Source organism: Ovis canadensis, chromosome X (assembly GCF_042477335.2).
Source record: "Ovis canadensis isolate MfBH-ARS-UI-01 breed Bighorn chromosome X, ARS-UI_OviCan_v2, whole genome shotgun sequence".
Taxonomy (NCBI): domain Eukaryota; kingdom Metazoa; phylum Chordata; class Mammalia; order Artiodactyla; family Bovidae; genus Ovis; species Ovis canadensis.
In genome coordinates this window covers 19,723,374-19,746,457 of record NC_091727.1, presented here as the reverse complement: position 1 = coordinate 19,746,457, position 23,084 = coordinate 19,723,374, and the positions used below count along the sequence as shown (strand labels likewise).

At 41.6% G+C, this 23,084-nt stretch overlaps 2 protein-coding genes across 3 annotated transcripts in view; both read left to right on the top strand.

Moving 5' to 3' along the window:
* Window positions 1-539: 539 nt before the first annotated feature.
* On the top strand, window positions 540-11,052 carry EIF1AX (eukaryotic translation initiation factor 1A X-linked). The gene is made up of 7 exons (XM_070291425.1): window positions 540-1,569; window positions 2,454-2,537; window positions 4,727-4,830; window positions 5,856-5,906; window positions 8,453-8,534; window positions 9,303-9,394; window positions 10,945-11,052. The coding sequence occupies exons 1-7, from the start codon at window positions 1,554-1,556 to the stop codon at window positions 10,948-10,950; spliced, it is 435 nt and encodes a 144-aa protein (XP_070147526.1). The 5' UTR covers window positions 540-1,553; the 3' UTR covers window positions 10,951-11,052.
* A 6,741-nt stretch (window positions 11,053-17,793) lies between these two features.
* Window positions 17,794-23,084, top strand: part of MAP7D2 (MAP7 domain containing 2) — a 98,010-nt gene continuing 92,719 nt past the window's right edge. Inside the window, exon 1 of one of the 2 annotated variants that reach the window (XM_070289569.1) lies at window positions 17,794-18,038. In XM_070289569.1, coding sequence (XP_070145670.1) covers window positions 17,912-18,038 — 127 coding nt within the window. In that variant the 5' untranslated portion in view covers window positions 17,794-17,911. The remainder of the gene's footprint in view (window positions 18,039-23,084) is intronic. The other variant, XM_070289568.1, reaches the window with a different exon arrangement.

Here is a 23,084-nt window from a genome sequence, read left to right as displayed (position 1 = left end):
TGTGCTGTGTCCTAATCTTTGTTTGTAAAGACACCTAGTCATATTGGATCAGGGCCCACCTTAATGTTTTCATTTCAGTTTAATTACATCTTTAAAGACCCTGTCTCCAAAGTCACATCCTGAGGTATTGGGGGTTATGAGTTAAATATGCAAATTTTCAGTTCAGTTCAGTTCAGTCGCTGAGTCACGTGTCGGACTCTTTGCAACCCCATGAATTGCACCACGCCAGGCCGCCTCCCTGTCCATCACCAACTCTCGAGTTCACCCAAACTCATGTCAGTCGAGTCGCTGATGCCATCCAGCCATCTCATCCTCTGTCGTACCCTTCTCCTCCTGCCCCCAATCCCTCCCAGCATCAGTCTTTTCCAGATTTTGGGAGGATACAATTAAGCCCCTAATGCTGAGTTTGTCTTCTTCCCTCCCTTCCTGTGTGTACTGAGCACCTACTGTGTGCCAGACATTCTGCTAAACGCTGGTAATAGTATGCAACTGATTTGGTCTCCACCAAATTAGGTTTACCGTGAGGTAGGGGACACTTAAGGAGAAGGCAATGGCATCCCACTCCAGTGCTCTTGCCTGGAAAGTCCCATGGATGGGAAGCCTGATGGGCTGCAGTCCATGGGGTCGCTAAGGGTCGGACACGACTGAGCGACTTCACTTTCACTTTTCACTTTCATGCATTGGAGAAGGAAATGGCAACCCACTCCAGTGTTCTTGTCTTGAGAATCCCAGGGATGGGGAAGCCTGGTGGGCTGCCATCTATGGGGTTGCAGAGAGTCGGACACGACTGAAGTGACTTAGCAGGGGACACTTATAAATAACAAGTGTCATGTAAATATTACTCTTTGGGACAAGTAATAAAACTGAACTGTGAGATTAATGAACCCGCAGCTCAAACCTGAAGACGCCAGTTTGCCACAAAGCAGTAGAAGTCTGGGAGTTGGTGACGGACAGGGAGGCCTGGCATGCTGCAGTCCATGGGGTCCGAGAGTAAGACATGACTGAGCGACTGAACTGAACTGAGTAGAAGTCTGGCGCCAGGCAGCAGGGGGCGCTACCTGAGTACGCCTGTACCGCGGCGCCTCGGCACCGCCCACTGCCTCCAAGGTTCCGCCTGCTCCCAGGCTCACGGCCCCGCCCCCGGGCTCGTGGCCCCGCCCCCGGGCTCGTGGCCCCGCCCCTGCTCCCAGGCTCACGTGCCCCGCCCCCGCCCCCCCGCGGGGCTCCACCAACGGCCGTTAACGGTCTGAGAGCGCGTCTGCCTATCTAACAATAGGAGTCAGCCGGCTACGCATGCGCCATAGGTAGGAGGGGCGTGGCCTGCTGACGTTGGGAGGTGGGGATAACGGACGCAAGCAGGCGCGACGCCATTTGCTGCGGCCGAACGTCGGTGAAGGCGGATCTCGGAAGACGTCCGTCGCTAGACTCCCGCAGACGCGACCCGGTCTCTCGCAGCCGGTTCGTGTCACCCTATCTCACGCGTCTCCCTTCGGAGGAGTCGCCGCCACCACCCGGAGAGAAGTCGGAGACGCCTCAAGTGCGTCGTCACCGCCATGCCTAAGAATAAAGGTAATGCCGCCTGAACGTCAGGACCCCGACTCCCCTCTGCCCGGTCTCCCTTGCTCTGTCCGCGGCCTCCAGATGCCCTAGGCCGCAGTAACTTTCCTCTCCGGCCTGCCTTCACACAGCTAGGCTATCCGGACGCGATTCTGGTCTCGGGGGAGGAGCTGGGAAGTTACTTCAGGCTTCCAGTTTGGTCACACTGGGGTGGAGCCGACGCCATTTTTGAAGGGCCTCCTGCGGGAGAACGTGTGCTTCTGCTCATAATTCGCGCCAGACAGACCCCGGCGCTACGGGGACCTGTGGGTAGACCTCCGTGCGGCCTGGGCTTCCCACATGGGCGCCACATGGGCGCCACAGGCCTTAGCGGCAGTTGTTAACTTTCATAGGGTGATACCTGCTTTAAGTGGCCATCAGTACTCCCGCATGGGAATCTTTATGGACAGTTGCTGGGTATTATTGAGACTCTTCCCTTTCCGTGGTAAAGGGGGCTTGATAGCTTACTTCTTTTTATTACTAAATAGTACTCATTATATGGAAATATCACAGTTTATCCATTTATCTACAGAAGGACATCTTGGTTGTTTCCAAGTTCAGGCAGTTAGGACCTTGCTTTTTTACTGGCTTGATGTATTCTACAGATCCAATGTAAACTCTCAAGAGTTGCCACAATTGTTTCTCTCCCTCTACTACAAAAATCAGTGTGTTCCATTACAGTAGTGAGAACTCTGCCAGGCCCACCTCTGGCCGTTATCTTTTTGCACACAGATCTTTCATTTGGGAGAGCAGGTACAGAGAGACCTTATTTTATAAAATTAGTCATGAACGTTTTATAAGCTAAGTTCTTTTTCTACTGTTTTGCAGATAATGTCTTTTTCTTTAAAAACCATTAGGTAAAGGAGGTAAAAACAGACGCAGAGGCAAAAATGAGAATGAATCTGAAAAGAGAGAGCTGGTGTTCAAAGAAGATGGGCAAGGTAAGCATTTAATAAGCTAGGTTTCTTTCAGTAATAGTTCTCTTTTGTAAATGAAGATATTCAATTTCTAAACATTAGAAGATACTGTTCATAATCTGGAGCAAAAAAATGCGATGTTCCTTTTTGCTCTTCTCACTTTCTCATCCCCTACACTTCTCCAGAGCATTTCTTTGTAGTTATTTCGTGTATACTCAGCCTTTGTTGAGGGTTGATGGCATTTCTGTAAATACATATGTTTCACTATTTTATGTGAACACACTCAGAACTAAGAATGAATTGAACAGTTCCCTCTGTAAAGCTGGAAAGATGTTCCCAGGCAAATGCAATTGAACAGAGCGAACTGAACTTCAAAAGCTATATTGTTGACAATCCCATGACTTGGTTGGCTTTTTTTTTTGATAGTGAATGGTGCTACATACTGTGTTCAATAGACCGTGGTTATTAGAGGAATGAATCCAAAGCCTTTCCCTTACTTCTCCAGTTGTATTGGCATTTATCAATAATTTATAAAGTACAGTGAAATGAAACTGAACCATTGACTTGACCTTTTCAAACTGATTAAGATTTTTAAGTAATAAAACTAGTTTCCCATGTTTTTATTTTGAGTAATTTCAAACTTTCAGAAAAGTTGTAGTTTAAGTACTGTGAATTCCCTTGAACACTTCACATGTGCACGTGTGTGTGTCTGTGTCTGTGTGTCTGACTGTCTCCATCCGTCTTGAACCATTTGGAAGTTGACTGAAGACATCATGGTACTATGGTACTTTTCCCTTACTATGAATGCTTCATCATGTGTCTCCTAAGAACAAGTCTATTCTCTCAGATAACTAAGGTTATCAGTTCAGTTCAGTCGCTCAGTTGTGTCCGACTCTTTGTGACCCGATGGACTGCAGCATGCCAAGCTTCCCTGTCCATCACCAACTCACACTCAGGTATTTTAACGTGAATATATTATCTGTCCAGTATATAATCATATTTAAATTTTTCTATTTATCTCAGTAATTTCCAGCAGTTTTTAACAAATAACTTGTTCTAATTGTCTCTTTTACAGAACTTGATGAATTTGTTCATACCATGAATATATATAAGCCACTGAAAATAAAACACAGTATCTGGCTGAAAGACCTTTTTATTTCTTACCCTTGCTCATTTTTACCTCCTTTAGCAATTGACTTTATTTTGACTACCATTAGTTCTTTTTCATGTTTCCCCCTCCCTCTTTGGAAGAGAGGCTACCTTTTAACTGACCAGCAATATTGAGGTGGTAAATGGGTGCTAGATTCACTGCAGTCTGAGTAACACTGCCACTTTGCAATCCCACAGGTGAACCTTTGAAAGTTAGGTTTCATTATATTTACACACTGGTGGATAGCCTCTTCTTAAACACAACTTGAGTAAGAGAAAAAAGTTTTGGAGTGACCCCATCCCCTACCTCCGATCTTCTGGGCCACAAGAGATGGCCCTTGTGCAAGCCAGTGTATAATCTCAGTTTTTCGAATGGCAACAAAACAGGATGGCTTCCTTGGTACCATTTTGGAAAGATTTTGATGGGGAGGGAGGTGGGAGGGGGGTTCATGTTTGGGAACGCATGTAAGAATTAAAGATTTTAAAATTTAAAAAAAATTAAATTAAAAAAAAAAAAGTTTGGCATTTGCCTGGGAACATCTTTCCAGCTTTACAAAAACCAAAATAATCACTAATTTAACAAAGACATTAATAACATTCAAGCTGCTTTTATTTGCTAGTGTACCAAAAATTGTGTTGTGACCAGTCTCTAAAGGCTAACCTTCCTCTGAGGGAAAGGAGATCCATAACTGGGTGAGGATCCAAAGTGAGCGATTGATGAGGAACATTTTAGTGTATATTTTGGTACAAGCCACTTTGATTTCCAGAAGTAGAGCATACAGTGATGAAGACAGTGGTCAGTCTACTGAACTCACAGTGAGTAAGTAAGGTAATTAAAATATTTCTAATAGAGACAGCTTGTCATGGACATGGCATTCCACAGCTTTGATGTTGGCCCTGCTGTATACTAGGTTGGTGTATATCACGCCCTTGTACTTACTTTACTGCAAATACTTACTCCTAACCAACACACCTATATGTTCTAATGAACCTATGTGGACTTTTAAGTTGCCTTTATCAGAAATTGAGCAATGTCCTATACTCTTTTCTTTTCCCTCATCCAGAGTATGCCCAAGTGATCAAAATGTTGGGAAACGGACGATTGGAAGCAATGTGCTTCGATGGTGTTAAGAGATTGTGCCACATCAGAGGGAAACTGAGAAAGAAGGTAGCTGTGGAGACTTGTTTTACTTTAATATAAAATTATGGTTAAAGGGGGAGAAATGGCAGTAAGGTTTTTATGGGTCAGGGACCTTTTTTCAGCATCATTTATGTTGTATTCCTGCCCAAGGTGGTTAACCTGAATCTAATCGTGAGAAAATAATTAAGTCCAAATTGAGGGACACATTGTAAAACAAATCATCTGACTGTAAATATTGGGTTGGCTATAACAACTTAAGGAAAAACACGAACCAGGTTTTTGGCCAATCCAATACATGCAATGTTACTGTCATGAAAGAAAAAAAAATGCTGGAAGGGCTATTTCAATGTAAAGAAGATTAAAGAGACTCATTGGTTATGTGCAGTAAGTGGTCCTTATTTGGGTTCTGACTTGGGGTTGGGGGAAATAGTTGTAAGCAGTGTTAAGAAATTTGAATATGAATTAATGGTAAATAAATGTTGTATTAATGTTAAATTTCCTGAATTGAAAGAATGAGCAGCCTTGGAAAGAAATGATTAATTTCCCATCAGTGTAGCTGATCAGGCAGATTTATTTATTCATGAGGTTGGTTAGAATAGAAGTCCCTCTAATCTGGACTTTATGATTAAAAAAATAATTGGGTCATTAATGTTTCTGTTACCAAACTAAAGGGAATTTGTTTCCTGTGTGTATTTGAGTACATGGGGGGAAGGTAAAACCACATTTCTAATTTTAACTATTCTCATATGTAATGGGTAACTAACCACTTGGAGTGGTTCAGTATTAGAAATCCCTTAATTGCTAAACTAATCGTTGGTCCTCTGAAATTATTAAATTGTCAAGTAGTTAAATTGTTATTTTTCTAATATCCCAAATGATAGAAACTTTAAAATGGCTCAGCTGCTTATTGTAGTTTTTTTCCCCTAATTCTAAATGTAGATGCTCTTCCCACAATTGAGTGAATAATATGTATGTGTTATGGGAAGACTGACTCAACATTGCTCTTGGTTGAATATTTTTATTTTAAATGTAACCTGCTCTGGCTTTTATAGGTCTGGATAAATACCTCAGACATTATATTGGTTGGTCTACGGGACTACCAGGTAAAAATATTATTAAAATTTTCATTGTTTACTTGCTTGAATTTGGTGAGCAACTGATGTTTAGAACATAAGTCATAGCCAAATTTGATCAGTTCCCAGGCCAGTAGGCTGCTCAGTATTGTGTCAATAAACATTTCTTAAGGGCCAGTTCTGTCATGGGCATTGTGCTGGGTACCCCAGGGATCATGGTTCGCCAGTGCCAGTCTATGGAGTCTGCATTTTCACTATAGAAGAATCAGTGTGAATTTTTCATGAAGCTAAATACTCCTTTTTCTCTTTTGGATATTTAGAAGTTCCCTTTTTGGAATGAAGGATACTATACTGTAGTTTTGTTAAGTGTTCTCAGTTGGCAGGATAACAATAAAAATGTAATTTTATGTTGGAGTGCCTGCCTGCCCCAGTTTTTTTTAATTTATACATATTGAAATAAAAATACGAAAATCATTACTCTAGGGGATACAACTGAGTGAGTCAGGCTGCCATCTCACAAAATGCTTATGGCCTGACAGTGGAGATAATAAGAGGCACACAATCAGTTACAAGACAAATCATGATAAAAGTGTGTGTGTTCAGTCACTCAGTCATATCCAACTCTTGTGCTCTAAATTTAGATGGGAACTTAGGGAAGAAAATGGTAGTTACCCTTCAGAGATCTCTACCTGGAGACTCTACCCATTGTGAGTCTGTGAAATCTATTTGGTTTCCACCTATTGGAACTCAGCACTGTGTATATGTTTACATTTTGAGTGATAGTGTCTCTATTTTTATAACTCTGATCATACTCTGATTTTTTAAATGTATGTTCCAGAATAAAGAATTAAAATTACTACTTTAAATCAATGGTTCTCCACTGTGGGTGACTTTCCTCCAGGAGACATTTGGCAGTGTCTGGAGACATGACTGGTTTGTACACATGGGGGTAAAGGGCAGTGCTGCTGGCATCTAATTGATAGAAACCAAGGGTGATGCTGAACATCCTAAAACACACAGATTGGTCCCTACAGCAAAGAATTATGTGGCCGAAAACATAAACAGTGCTGACATTGAGATAGCGAGCTCTAAACTGATATTATTTTAATGTCCATTTTTTTCTTTTGATCTTAAAGAGAACCTCAGAAGTAGAATTAATTCCCTGTTTGACGGATACGGAAGTCAAGGTTCTGAAAGATGTAACATTCATGCATGCATGCACGCTAGCGTGCTGAGTTGCTTCAGTTGTGTCTGACTGTGACCCCAGGGACCGTAACCCACCAGGATCCTTTGTCCATGAGCTTCTCCAGGCAGGAATACTGGAGTGGGTTGCCATGCCCTCCCCCAGGGATCAAACCCGAGTATCTTAAGTCTCCTGCATTGGCAGGTGGGTCCTTTACCACTAGTGCCACCTGGGTAGCATTCATATTGATACTCTTAAAATGACAGCCACAATAAATGTTCTGATTCTTAATTTCCCATGATCCTTCTTTTATGCCCCTGCCACTGAGAGGGTAGTACAGGGGCCAGTAGCATCACTAGCTTTCAGTTACTTGTTAGAAATGCAGATTCTTGGACCCCACCCCAGGGCGCCTCAATCAGAATGTGTGTTTTAACCAGAATCCCCTTGGGCTTCTGTACATAATGCTTTTTGAGAAGTGCTGGTCCTGAATCATACCATTCTTGGGTCACTGTGATCACTTTCCTGCCTTTCTTTGGACCTGCTTTCAGGTCCAAAAATTTTTTTGAAGTTGAAACAATCAGCTTCGAACCCGTTTTTCTTCCTTAAGTCAGATTCTTTTCAGATGGGGAAGTGTGAATGTTATGAAGCATTCATTTTCAGTGGGACACTTGCATCAGAAATAGCCATATATTTTACAAATACACTGTCATGGTCTTCATTCCATAACTCCTAATTTATCAGGAGATATAAAAGCTCCACCCAGGTAGCGTTAGTGGTAAAGAATCTGCTTGCCAAGACATGGGTTCGATCCCTGGATTGGGAAGATCCCCTGGAGGAGGAAATGGCAACCGACTCCAGTATTCTTGTCTAGAGAATTCCATGGACAGGGGAGCCTGGTGGGCTGCAGTCCATGGGATCACAAAGAGTCAGAAATGACTGAGCATAGACATTAAAGCTCCATAAGAGATTCTGATGGATTTGTACCCTAAGAACCACTGATTATGGAAAAGTATAATTCCCTTAGGTCATTATCCCAGTCTCAATTTTTGAATTAGTGTTCAATCACCTAAATTATGGTCCCAGTGAATTTTTATTTTTCAAAAGACTTCTAATCAAAGGGTAACTAAATAATCTTAAAAATTGGGTCTGCACAGTTCTGCTTCTTTTGAGGTAAAATCTATATAAATGTCTTCCCTAAGCTTGTTGATCATTATTCACTTACATATGCAGGATTCTTCAGACTGACTTAAACCCAAGAATGTTTTTCAGAGGGTAGGAGAAAACTTTAAAATTTAAGAAAAGTTTGAAACTAATTTATGAAATTAATGGATAGTATTTTAATGGATAGTATTTTGGCATAATTATTTTTAAACATTATGTGTCTCTTTTTAAGGATAATAAAGCTGATGTAATCTTAAAATACAATGCAGATGAGGCTAGAAGCCTGAAAGCATATGGCGAGCTTCCAGAACATGGTAATGTCTGAGTTATTAACCTATTAATATGCTGTTAATCCTTGATGGTTTAAATGAAGGAATTTTGATAGAAGTTTTTTGATTTTGCATATTTAGTTTTGTCTTATGTGACTCAGTCCAAGTATGCCTACCTTCAGTTCATATTACTAGACATCTTAAGAAGAAAGTAATTGAGACTGTGTCTCTAATAACTATAGTTTTGGTGAGGATTTATCCTTTATGAGCCCCTGGACTATTTTGGTTGTTGCATATTACCAAGAAAACTGTAATTTTACTTCGGTGTGAAAATCCTGCTGTAATTATTTACTTCACATTTCCAATCTAGGAAATACTAATATATCTGGGAATAGGACTAGGAATTCCTGGTTCATTTCTGTTATTAAGGGATAAGCATGATATAACCAAATTTTTCTGATTGACGTGTTTGATAATTTCTGGGTTGTTAACATGTGCTACCTTTTTTGAAGTGTAGCTAGAAGTTGTAATAGTTTAGAGTTTGTTTAATTGGAGCCAGCCTCACTAAAAATACATTTGTGAACAAAAGAAAACTATTTCCATCTTGACTTAGAGATGTGTAAAATAGTGTTCTATATACTAGGGTTGTTAGGTAGACATTACGAGGATATTTTTGATAATGAAACAGATTAAAAGTTTGACTTCTATAGTTCAACGTTTGATACCCAACTACTGCTTTCAGTGGGCACTTTAATTCATTTTTGTTAACATCTTGGCTATATTATATGACTATATTTGTTATTGTTTCTTAAGCTAAAATCAATGAAACTGATACATTTGGTCCTGGAGATGATGATGAAATCCAGTTTGATGACATCGGAGATGATGATGAAGACATTGATGATGTAAGTTGATGCACCTTGTGTTTTCTCAACTTTAGTTTGTGCTAGTCAAATTGTTTGTGCTTATGAGAATTTTATGATCTTTTTCAGTATTTCTTCCTGAAAAGATCAGTATTTGCTAGAGTATCTAGAGAGAGAGCTGTTAAGAAATTTAGCAGACAATTGTGAGAAATAAGATTTTATCCAAGAAACAGGCCTTTTCTTTTATTAATTGCGATATAGTTGATGTACAATATTATATGTTACAAATGTACAATATACGGATTCACAATTTTGAAAGGTTATAGTGTGTTTATAGTTATTATTAATATAAGTGGCTATATTCCCTGTTTTGTACAAACATGCCTTCTCTTAATTGAAACTAGTATATTAAAAGAATAATCTTGTTTGAACCAGTTTGGTATGAAGCGTTGGAATTACAACATAACATTAAAAGCCCTGTTAAAGGGACTCCCTGGATTGCCAGTGGTTAGGACTCTGTGCTTTCACTGCTGACAGCCTGAGTTTGATCCCTGGTCAGGGAACTAAGATCCCACAAGCTTTGTGGCACAGCCCCCCTGCCCCAAAAAAGCAAAGACTGGTCTTGAGGAAGACTGAGTTAGTGATACCTACCACCAAGATTTTACAATTAACATATTTCTATACTTGGTGTATCACATTTCTGTCTATACTTTTATTCATCTGTCAGTCCATCTTACATATTTTGATGTATCTCCAAACCATTTAGAATACACCATGACTTAAGGAAAATTTGAGCACAAAACCTACAGTACTGCATTTTAAAGCATACCCTAAAATAGAAAATTAATAAGGGTTAAGAAATAAATCCATCATTCTATTTTTAATGTTACCTCCGTTTGGAGACCCCTGAGTCAGAGGATTCCTGTGACTAAACTGTTAGTAACTTAAGAACCTAGTCAGAGAACATGCCTGAGTCTGAAGTCACATTCGCAGAGGTGATAGGGTGAACATCTAGATAGGGTAAAGCTTTTCTAAGAAAAATATTTTTAAATTTGTGCCAGTGCTTCCTCAGAACTGGGATAATAAAGACAGTTATTAACTGGGATAATAAAGTAGTTATTAAAGTAATTTGAGTTGGCTTGTATGTTTTATAAGTGTTGCTTTATCACCTGAGAACACTGCTTCTTCCCCAAGGTGTTTCTCCAAATGGTTTCTGTGTGTTCTTGCCTTCACCTCTATAACCAGGTTGACTGGTAGGAGAATTTGGTATCACACTTGGCCCTTTCTTAAGGAAGTAACACTCCTTGTGTCTGCTCCCACCCCCGAGATAAATTTCTAGTCACTAGCATGAAAGGACAGAGACACTAATCTTTACAGATAATATTCTGCATAACGTATAGCATTCTGAAGGAATTTGTAAAGATTCACTGGCAGCAGACCAGAATTGAGAAAATCCTAGTGTACAGAATTTCCTCAGCAAACTGAATTTGTTTCCCAGATAGTCTAAAGAAGAGGGTGCATGTGCCCCTTACATGAGGTAGACTGTTGGAGTATAAAAATTCTTTTGGTTGACCTGATTTTTTTTCTTCCAGATCTAAAGCGAACTCAGCCTTGCACATTCCAGTTTTCTCTGAAGATTGTTCAACAGTTTGAATGTTTAACTGTGACTCATTAAAATAAAAGTTTCATTAGCAGCACAATTTGCTAAAGCAGAGTGATTTTGTTTCTAAGGTATTTCTTTAAAAACTGGTAATGCTGAATTCTCTTAAGTGAAATGTTAAGGCCACTTTGTTCTTTTGATATAATGGAAGTCTGCTCTTTCTAAAAAGGAAAAAAATGCATTACTGCCTTTCCCACTTTGACCACTTCCAGTAATAAGTAAATGGATGTTTTGAATAAACCACTTGCTATACACTGTTATAAATTATAATTAAGCCCTAGTTTTGACTTACCTGTTGACTGTACAATGAATTTTTATATATTCCAGTTACCTAGTTCCCTTAAGATTTTGGTACAACTTAAGGGAAGCAGAAATCTTCATTTGAAGTAAAAAATGATTGTTCTGTTTTTCATATTTAAGTAGCATTTGGCTATTTTTATACTAACTTTGAAATCATATAGTTTTTTTTTATGATCTTATTTTGCCACTGTAAGCCTGCCAACAAAAAAGGCATTTCCAAAGTGAAGTTTTTAGAACCTGGGTTTTAATAGCAATTTTGAATTTGTAGAGTTAGTAGTTGCAGAAATCAAACACTAGGTGGCACCCAGTTATCTTAACATTAGAGACATTGATACAGTTATCAACCTTTTTTTTAACTTACTGTTCACGGATGATTTCCCAAACAAAAGACTGATAACATGCTATGTAGAATATTTTTGCAAAAGAAAAAGATTATGTTCAAAAAGTTTTATTTTCAGAAGTCATATGTGTAAGCTGGAATTTTGAGCGCTTTTTAAACACGTATGTGTAAATGAAAATTTAATTTCATAACTGCTTGTACAAATTAAGCCTTTTGGAAAGTATCTCTAAGCTGGGAAAAGAGGAAGGTATGAAATGAAAAGATGGTCTCCAGTTTCTGAATGGAAGAGCTGCATACAAGGGAGAAATATAATAAAAGTCAGTATTGTGCTATAGAGAATATTAAACCCTTACTTTGTGTTTAGGATGTATTTTATTATGTGTACAGGTGTTTTTGCTTGTATTTTATCGGCAATTTAGATTTACCCTGTGTTACTTAGTTTTCTATTATCACTTCTAGTAAGATGAAATTACGGGCAGGACCTAGGCCTCACTAGCTACATAGAAATCATATAAAAGAAGTCCTTGTAGCTTTTAACACTTGTAAGGAAACAGCTTTGAAAAAGTTACTTCATGATTGTCCTCATCACGAAGTAATGACATAAGGAGTAATCTAAACCTCCTAAGATATTTAGGCTTCTATACATAAAAGTGCTTTGCTAAATTTGTGCCATATGTAGATCTTTCCTCATTATCTTACCAAGAATGTTTTACCCTGCATCTGTGCTACAGTTCATGGTAGGGGTGGTGCAACTCCAACATTGGTTTTTCTACTTCCCTTAACAAATGGTTTGTCTAAAGATTCTTTTCAAATTACAAATATGACATTGATTCTTGTGTTTGCAAGTGACTTTTTTCTTGCCGAGGTAGTAACAGTCCCATCTGGTGCTGTTGCACTCTAGAAGATCTCAAATCACGATGATTAAAATAGTTGGGGTAAACGAGTAGTTCATATGCAACCCTACTTGGAGGAATTATTTTACTTGCTTGTCTTTAATGTAAAAATTAGTTTTAACTGATTTGATTATATTTCACATGAATTTGGAATGGAAGTGGTCGTTAAGGAAAAAAATTTTTTTGTTATGCTGTTTGATTCTTATAATACAGTGCTATAAGGTGTACCCTGAAAGAAAATAAAGTGTTTGAAATCCAAGAATAATGATTCTTACTGCAAAGAGAGTGTAATAGTTAACCACTATTGAGTTTGACAGGCTTGTGTTTTTATACACAGTGTTTATTCCAGTTAGAGTATAAATAAGTCCTATTACTAAGGTGGTTAAATAACCAAAGCAAATGTTTGTGTTAAAGACTTGCCAAGAATTAATTGTTTGACTGTTGAATCTTGAACATCCAGCTTCTCAAAGAGACCACCTCTTAAGGAGCCTGTAAACTATGCATGATGAAAATTCTTGTATTTTATTAATGGTCATTGGTTTACTCACCACATCCATGGAATTGTGGCTATAAACGTAGTTGCTTACAAAACTCATAGTGACTTACAGTTTAACTTAATCTCATCTCGTGTAAATATAAAATATAGAATGTTGCATAACAACTTTAATAGATGTAAACTGCTGTCAATACTGAGCAAGTGAGTAATCAAATAGATAAAAGCATGTTTCAGATAAAATACCTAGCTGGATTTATACTTTATTGCATACAGATTTAACAACATCCAGTGTTGTGTGGCTTGACAGTGAAATAAGAAGTAAGTTCTGTATGTTCCCTGACAGTCGTAAAGATTAAATTATAGATTTGTTTCAGTATGAGATGTTTAGATCTCTATTAGATGCTTATTACTAAGGGGGAGTTTCATTTACACAGTTTGGACTCCCATGAACTTTTGCATACCACTTTGTATTTTTTATTTACCTTAAAGTAGCATTCTTGCATTTTTCTTCCTGTTTAGAAAAGAACAAAATCTGAATTAAGTCTTACTAGTAAGTGTGATAAGACACTCTTAGGAATTTGGAGAGTGCTGGACTATATCATTTCTTCCTCCACAGCCGCCTTGTGCTTAGGAGGCCTTGTGATAAGTGAAGAGCATGGACTCTGGGGTGAGGCAGCCTGTGCCCCAGCCGCCACTCTGCCCTTTACCTGCAGGTGACCATGCACACCTTCTCCAACTTGTCTGAGCTTCAGGGCCTTCCTCCTGTAAGATGAGAGATAACAGTACCTGCAGAACCAGCATTATTGGGAGGATTAATAACGTATTCATATGTGATGCACTTATAGCAGTGTTCACTATTCACTTGATAGCTAGGACTGTATAAGATACAATATGCATGACTTTTATATTCTCTATTTCTTTCCCTTGCAGTCTTTGGTTCCTATAATAAAAGAAGTGTGTAGAATATATTTGTATATTTATGTCAACATGGTATTTAAAATAATTGCTGCCACCCTCATTTAATTCAGTGTAAGACTAACAGATGGAATTTTCTAAATTGCCTAAGGATATTTTGCAAAATACTAACTTGCTCTATATTTCTTTAGAGAAAGTTTAGTATTGTTGATAGCTCTGGTCATATTTCATTAAGTCTTAAATCAGTCTCTTACAGTAGATTCATGACAGCTAATTAGTACTGATTTGGGGGTTTCTTTTCCCATTGTTTGGAATTAGGATTCCAATTGTCTGGAATCAGATGCAAACTTGCAATTAGAAATAAAATATGAAATAACTTTCAACATCGTATGAAATTGTTTTTGAACTATGATGTTTCAAACTAAACTATTCATGATCATTAAAATTTTGATTTTAAAAAATTGTGATGTATGAGGGAAATGTATACATTATCTGTTTTTTTATTTCTGTGTTTGATTTGAATGAATCCATTTGGTCAGACTCCAGATACAAGATTTTCTGGGCAAGTGAATTTGTTACAAACCTCTACTGAAGACATTTTCTAACGTTAGTTCAGTTGTCCAGAATGATCTCAAATTCCCAGAATCCCATTCACTGGACGTTATTTTATGCTGTGCAGAGACAGAAGTATTTATTCATTCTCTGGTCAACTTTCTCACTTTTAAAAAGCCAGTCTTCTCTATTGCAATCCAGGCTTTGTTTGGTTCACAACCTGATAATGAAAGATCAAAAAGTGAAGACAAAATCTGAGTAAGGTCTCATTGCTGATTTGATCCACCAGACTGTCAGGTATAGAATTAGTTGGCTTTTTGCAACAATTTCTTTTAAAAAGCAAGTTTTACAGTGTCTCTTGACATTCAGTAAAATGATTAATCTTGTTAACAAATCCTCTGTACAGGGATTTGTTTCTTTAAAATGTATCTCAAGCATCTTTTAAAGTGCAAGCTACAAGTATGCTATATTCTTAAAAGCTTCCAAAGGAAGTATGAGACAGCTATACGACACTGTCAAGAGTGGTTATATAACTAACCGAAGAATCCCAGCAGCACCCTGCTAACTCTTTCAGTGTGGCAGTCTTCTACACATCTACACATTTCTTCTACATAGTTGTCTCAGGGAAAAACTGATTATTGAGTTGCAAACTGCACCAGCCATCATTTTTTGTGGAATACCATTTTTACTTGAACAACTAACAAACTAGTTATTGAAACTTGGGTTTGTGGTCAGCACTGACTGTCACTCCAAGGAGAAAGCATTTGTTGGAGGTGATAAAATTTGAGTTTTAAGTGAAAAAGAGTTGGGGGAAATTGATAACTGCCACCATTAGCTTGACAGCGTCACACTGAAGAGGTCAGTGGTGGTAGTAATGGATGTGACTTTAATACCATAGAATGAAATGCGTTGACATTTGGAAGATTGTAGCAGAGTCAAGCGGTATTTGCTAAATGTTGCATTTTAGTGTACTAGTATGAAAAGATCACTGATTCAGTGTCAGATTGTACATTGCAACTAACTTGAAGTTACCATTTGTCAAGGTTGGATGTAGTATCAAGAACATACCTGGAAAGCATTAAACTATTTCTCTCTTTTCCAAGGACATAGAGGGTAGATTTTCTTCATGTGTTTTAACAACCTACTGTAATACATTGAATACAAAAGCAGATATGAGACTCAATTTTCAGTTAAGCTGGATGATAAAGAGATGTTATTTATTTTAAAATTTAGGTTTATTGTTGAACAAATCTAAAAATTTTCTAACATAAATATTCCCCCAAGTGAACTTACCACTTCAAAGAAAACTGACGGGGTTGCAATATTAACATGGGCACTTTCAGGTAAAAACAGTTTTGGAAAATATCTACCAGCATCAGCAGATAGATCAGTTCTTTCAGAGTCTTGATTTTAGGTGTAAAATAGGAATTAGGTTTTACTGAAGGACCAAAATATATTAAGTTCTGTAGGCTCTATGATCTGTGTTACAACTAAGCTCTGTGGGTGTTTCACAAAAGCAGCCTGAGATAAGATGTAAACAAATGACAGTGGCTATATTCCAGTAAAACTTTATTAAAAGTAAAAGTGGGCTACATTTGGCCCATGGGCTGTAGTTTGCCAACCCCTGCTGTAAAGGGGCTCTGAGGCAAAAAAAAAAAAAAAAAATTGAGGACTGCTGCATTCGACTAACTTACTAGGTGGTTTAACATTTCAAATTGTTCAAGGAATTCCCTAGTGGTCCAATGGTTAAGACTGTCCTTCCACTGTAAGAGGAAAAAAAAAACAGCTCTGGTGCCCTAATTAACTTGTTTTAATCTTACTGGGTTAGGAACACTTTTCATTACAGCCAAGGGACCAGCCCCAGCTTGCCCACTTTCCTGCCCATTTGTGTCTAAACTCCTGGCTATCTCACCATAGTTGCACCCTACACCCAGCACACCTTTGGGAGTGTCAGGAAAATGTTCATCATATTTTTGTGCCAACAAAGGGACTCTTTCCAAGCTTTTCACTAAGAACCCAGCTATAAGTTAGGGTTTGTGGGGTTTTTTTTTTTTGTATAATTTGCACACCATAAAGTTCACCCATTTAAAATGTACAGTGGTTTTTCATACACTTAAAAGAGTCAACCATCACCATAATGTAGAACGTTTTCATCATCATCACATACCCCCCCATCCCACCCCACCCCCAACCCACATTCAGCTCTGTTCCTCTTTTTTAAATCATGCATTTTTCCCCGAGGGGTGTAAGTTAAAACCTGGGGGCTGGTCACCATCCTGCAGAGAACGCTGCAGCAGAGATATTCTCCTTATAGAGATTCTTCTAGTAGTGGCAGTGTTTGTTAATCGCTCAGTCGTGTCCAACTCTGCGACCCCACAGACTACTGTAGCTCGCCAGGCTCCTCTGTCCTTGGGATTCTCCAGGCAAGAATACTGGAGTGGGTTGCCATTCCCTACCCCAGAGGATCTTCCCAAGGCTCGAACCTGGGTCCTCCTGCATTGCAGGCAGACACGGTTACAGGTACCTGTGTGCGTTATTTGTGCTCTAGTAAGGAAGGAACCATTGACTCGAGTGGAGTCAGCCAGGGAGCAGGGGAACAGTTGGAAGGCAGACTACATACCCCTGCTCTTCTTGAAGGTTCACCTAGCTGGCGTCCCGGAGTCTCCTGGCTGCATGTCTGACTGCAGTGAGGGAGGACCTAGCTCCTGCCGCCCCTGGGCGCCTGTGCTTGGAGGGAGACATCTGTACACATGGCACGGGCCCAAGTGGCGCCTGCCGGAGGCCCTACTAGGACCTGTTGCCAGAGCTGCAGCTCTAAGTATGTGGTTGCCTAGTGTGTGTGAACTTAATGCGAGCCGTATAAGGATTTGAATGCACGGTGTGTGAGAACGTGTGCATGCTGGGTGGGCAGGTGTGTGTGCACTGTGTTTGCAAGCTGAGTGAGGATGTGAGTGCATGCTGCGAGAAACTGCATTCCCCGTGTATGACACTGAGTGTATTCACTGTGTGATGATGTGTGTTTACACTGGGATGTGTACGCTGCCTGCTGTGTGTAAGCACTGTATGGGGAACGGTGTCCATGCAGTGTGTTCTTTCGCGCTGTGAAGACCAGTGTACACCTCGAACGTGCACGCGGTGTGTGGGAGCTCTGTGAAAACTAGTGTGCACATTGCATGTGCACGCCGTGTAGGCGTGATGCGTGAGAGTGGGTGTGCATATTGCTAAGTGCATGAGGTACGCGCCTGCTGCGTGAGGACCCGTGTGCACCTCGCGTGTGGACGCGGTACGCATGCGCAGCTTGAGAACCGGTGCGCACATCGCACGTGCACGTCGTTGAGGGGACGCGCGCGGGTTCCACAGCGCGGCGGCAGGGGCAGTGCGCCTGTGCAGCCCTGGCATCCCGATGGAGCACGGTGTCGGCTGCGCGGCGACAGCCGGGACGGAGGGGGCTACGCGGGCCCCTCCGCTTTCTGGGAAGATGGCCGAACCGGGCGCGGTGAGGACCTCACCGCCCAACCACCGGCCTTCAGGTAGGGGAGTCTCGGGCTGAGGCGGGCGCGTGGGCGCCTCAGGCCCCTGAGGGGGCGGGGCGGGCCGCGCCGGGGGTGGGAGGCGGGGCACGGAGCCGGGCTAACACCCTCTCCTCTGCCCGGAGTCGTCTGGGCGCGGGGTCCCAGGGCCGCGCCCCTCACGGCGCCGGTGACAGGGGACACTCCCTCTCGGGCGACCTGAGTGAGTGGGTGCCATTGGGGGGTGGCTCAGGGCGGGTGGCAGGTGTGCTTGGTGTCAGGGGTGGAGGCAGAGACCGTGCTTGATGCCCTAGGGGCCCCGAGCGTCTGGCCCGGTCTCCCGGAGCAGCCGGCATGGGGAGGCACCGGGGGTGGCCGAGCCGGCGCCGGGGGTCGCCGGGGCCTGCGCGCCCGCCCACTCTGCGTCTCGGGCGTCGAGCGCGAGCGGCAGCCCAGCTCGGCGCTTCGCGGCGTCCCCGGGGGGCCGACCCCGCGCGCCACCCGCTGGCGGAGCGGCCAGGTGCGAGCCCCTAGCCGGGTTCCCCTGCCGCCAGCTCGTGCCAACAGAGGCCGCGGGTACACTGCTCCGGGGTCTGGCGGGGCCGCGCGGCGGATGAGCCCCCGGCCCTCGGGGCTGCAGCTGCTGGGAGCTGAGGAGGCACGGTCCCCGTACTGGCTGCCCACAAACGAGCGAAGCGGGCAGAGATTTTGAGGACATTTGACGGAATTTTCGATAAGCTAGTCTCGCGTCTTTTAACGTTCTGTAAAGTGGTTCCAGGTAGTGCGGGGGTGTAAGCAACGTGGAAACCGATTTCGTGTTTTTCCTGACAACACCTTTTTTTTTTAAGTTAATGGGAGCTATTTTTAAGACGTGTTTTTACCGCAGTATAGCATGCTTCCCACAAAAACGCACAGATCTTAAGTAGAGGATTTGGAGATTTATCACATCGTGAAGGTCTGCGTATTTTATGTAAGGTATACCAAGGAAGGGAAGGAAATCAAGGGAAATGTTCTTGAATCACTTAAAACAAGATTTTCATGGGGGAAGTGGTATTTTTTTATTGGGCCTTCATTTGTATCATTTAGAAAAGGAGGGGGTGGCTTAAATCTTTCCCGGTTTGCGTTTTTCATCATGCATATTTTGAAAAGCAGAATTTAACAATTATCACAGGATTGTGATATAAATACTACAAACATGTACTTCTGTTTTCGTCTTTTTTGCTTGAGGAACTCGGTCGCATCTGCTAGGGAAGAACCCAAAACCTACCCATCCGTTAGGACCAGGTTGGGGGAGGGGAACCTAATAGAATAAAACATTGGAAAAGGAAGGTTGTTAAAATTCACCTTTTAATTCGGTCGAGAGTTTAAATAAGTAGGTAGTTTTGATGTTGTAGAGTCAAGGTGGAGCTGTATGGTTGGGCCTGAAATTCATCTGTGGTATTTTATTTTATTTGAAGGCACTTAATAAGAGAAATCCCATGGACAGAGTAGCCTGACGGGCTACAGTCCATGGGGTCGCAAAGAGTCGGACACGACCTCGCGACGAAACAACAACCACAGATAAGGGTGCCATTCTTATTAAGTTCTAGTTGAAAACTTTTATTGTAAAAAATAGCTTAAAGCTATATTCCTTCATTTGACATCGGAAATACGGAAAGACATGTTCTGTGAAGGTTTAAAATATTTCAGGGACTTCCCAGGCGGTCCAGAGGGTAAGACTCCTCCCTTCCATTGCAGAGGGGAGGAGTTTGATCCCTGGTCAGGGACCTCAGATCCTGCAAGCCACCCGGTGCGGCCCCAAACAAAAGATTTTTTAAAAGATAAAATATTTAATAAACTTCCATGTACATTAGGGTTGGTGTGGAAAAATTGAAGTTTTCAATTTAGGTGTCAGGTAGTACAAGGGTTTGCTCTTTGAAAGCAGGTTTTGTGAGGCTAGGTACGTTGAAAAATAATGTCATCCTCAGAGAAGTCTTGATGATAAAACCTCGGTTTTATGATTATCCATCCTCATAGTGATTATTCTTGGCCATCCAAGGCTTTATCATTTGGGACCTGTTCCTGATGAGATTCAACCTGCATTTCTTGAGGGTCAACCATTGTTCCTAAGTTTGTGCTGAGTGCTTTGAGGGCCAGAAAAGACAGAGAGGTTTCGGCTCTCAGACAATTTCATAGTGGGGGGATATGGGCCGGCAAGTGGTTTTCCTGAGAGCTGGTGTAGAAGGTCTCATGGGAATACCTTTCTGGTTGTTTCCTCTAGCAACAGGTTCTTCTGATATTGAAATCCTGTGCAGTTTTCCCTATTATCCCCCAGTAATGCTTTCTTTCTTTCCCTTTGCCTACACCCCAGGATGGAAATGACCAGAGTGCTGTTCTCTTTAGTGCTTTTGTTATGTGCATGGTATAAGGAATGAGGTGCAAGCACCTGTTGCTTGAGTCTGCTTAAGTGCCTTTAGAAGGCAGGGAGAGGCAGCAGACTGCACCGGAGTCTGTCAGACTGCCTTGGTGTCACGCAGGTCCTCTGCTCCCCTCAGTCTGAAATGCGCCCTTCTCCACTTTTCCCATAGGCCCCTCTCAGTGTGAATTAAGGAACTTCGTCTTTTTTGTGCCTGTAGCACCTGCAGGAAAGCACTCTTCTTATTCCGCCCATGTGATGACATCAACCTTCCAGCTCCTCTCGGCAGCTGTTCGTTGGGTGCCCACTGTGAACAGAGCCCTGACTGCCTGGGTGTGAATGCCACATCTCTTCCTGCTTTCTTACCTGCAGAGACATTGTTGAGCTTCAGTTTTCTCACCTTGAAAATGGGTATAAGAACACCGTGGTGGAGGGAAGGAATAGAAGCACTGCTTTGAAGATGAAGGAATTAGTAGCTGTAAAGCAGTGCTTGACACAGTAAATGCTCGAGCTGGTCATTCAGTGTCCCTTCTATTAGATGATCAGCTTGAGAGTAAGGCCTGGGTCCAGGTTACAGGTGCCTCTCACAGTGCCACCTGATGCAGAGAGTGGCTGGATGTCATCCTACTCATCCTCAAAGTTTTTGCACACAGTAGGTCTGTAACTGATGTTCGACAATTGCATTATGCTGGGAGCAGCTCCACTGGGTTGAGTAAATACTCGCAAGTTGGTTTAAAGGAGTGTGTCGGTGGAGAAGATTGAAATAGTGGGATTACAGAACATGTTGAACTTTACAGTGCTTTCTGCAGGTAAATACTGTTTCCTAAGTTGAATTCATTTGCCCATGGTTCCCTGGTCGGGAGGGAATTGCTTTGAGGTGAGAGTCCCTTGGACAGCAAGGAGATCCAACCAGTCCATACTAAAGGAAATTAGTCCTGAATATTCATTGGAAGGACTGATGTTGAAGCTGAAGCTCCAATACTTTGGCCACCTGATGCGAAGAACTGACTCACTAGAAAAGACCCCGAGGCTAGGAAAGATTGAAGGCAGGAGGAGAAGGGGATGACAAAGGATGAGATGGTTGGTTGGCATCACTGACTCAATGGACGAGTTTGAGTAAGCTCCGGGAGTTGGTGATGGACAGGGAAGCCTGGTGTGCTGCAGTCCATGGGGTTGCAAAGAATTGGACACGACTGAGCGACTGAACTGAGATGAAGTTCCCTGCTCACCTCCCACCCAGATTAGGCGAATGGAAGGGTGCATAGGAAGTTCAGGAGAGACTCCCCTGGGGACCACAGTAGGGTGGGACCAAGCTCTCAACAGAGTCCGGCCGCAAGAAATTCAGAGTTCTTCATCCTCTCTCAAAGTTGCATTTGAAACTTTTTTTTAATTGTCTAGCCACGCAGCTGTGGGATCTTAGTTCCCCGGCCAGGCATTGAACCCCTCGGTAATGAAATTGCAGAGCCCTAACCACTGGACCCACAGGGAATTCCCTACAACCATTCTTGACCACTCTAATACTAAAATTGTTTGAACCTAAGAGGAACGAGTTGAGCTTGTGCATGTGTTCTAACATCATGAGTCCCTTTGGCCTTGAGAAAGACATTCCCACTCCCCTAGGTCAGGAGACAGAGAGACAAAGTTGCATTTGGTCTGGGGCTTCTGTTCTGGCTTTGTTGAATGATGGCACTGATGGACTTGGACTTGGCAGAACCTTCAGGGCAAACTCCTGGAAGCCTGTCTGACTATAAACTGTTTATTTTTTGATGTCCTGAGCCTGGTGACACAACTGGTCAAAGTCTGTCATTTCTGTCTCTAACCCTCTTTCCTCTCCAAAATTAAAGGATGTTTTCCTTTCATTCAGATGCCTCATCTTCTGAAGTGGTTCATTTTTTGAAAGAACATTTTATATTCTTTTTGAAAATTTATTTATTTTTAATTGAAGGATAATTCCTTTATAATATTGTGTTCATTTCTCCCATATATCAACATGAATCAGCCATAGGTATACATATGTCTCCTCCCTCTGGAACCTCCCTCCCACCCCTCTAGGTTGTCACAGAGTACCAAGGTGAGCTCCCTACACCATACGGCAAATTCCCATTGGCTATCTATTTTACGTATGTTAATATATATGTTTCCATGCTACTCTCTCAATTCGTCCCACCCTCTCCTTCCCCCACTGTACTACAAGTCTGTTCACTATGTCTGCATCTCCACTGCTGCCCATATAGGTTCATCAGTACCATCTTTCTAGATTCCATATATATGCATTAATATACAATATTTGTTTTCCTTTTTATGATGCCACTCTGTATAACAGGCCCTAGGTTCATCCAGCTCATTAGAACTGATTCAAATGCATTCTTTTTTATGGCTGAGTAATATTCCATCGTGTATCTGTACCATAGCTTCTTTATCCATTCATCTGTTGACGGACATCTAGGTTGCTTCCATGTCCCGGCTATTGTAAATAGTGCTGTAATGAATGTTAGAGTATGTGTCTTTTTCAGTTATGGTTTCCTCAGGGTATATGTCCAATAATAGGATTGTTGGGTCATATGGTAGTTTTGGGCTTCCCTGGTAGCTCAGCTGGTAAAGAATCCATTCCTAGTTTTTTTAAGGACTCTCCATACTGTTCTCCACAGTGACATTTTGCCTTCTGTATTAGC

Coding starts and splice junctions, on each gene's coding strand:
- EIF1AX (XM_070291425.1), top strand. Junction 2,538..4,726: donor GTTCAAAGAAGATGGGCAAG/GTAAGCATTTAA, acceptor TCCCTCATCCAG/AGTATGCCCAAGTGATCAAA. Junction 4,831..5,855: donor GAGGGAAACTGAGAAAGAAG/GTAGCTGTGGAG, acceptor TGGCTTTTATAG/GTCTGGATAAATACCTCAGA.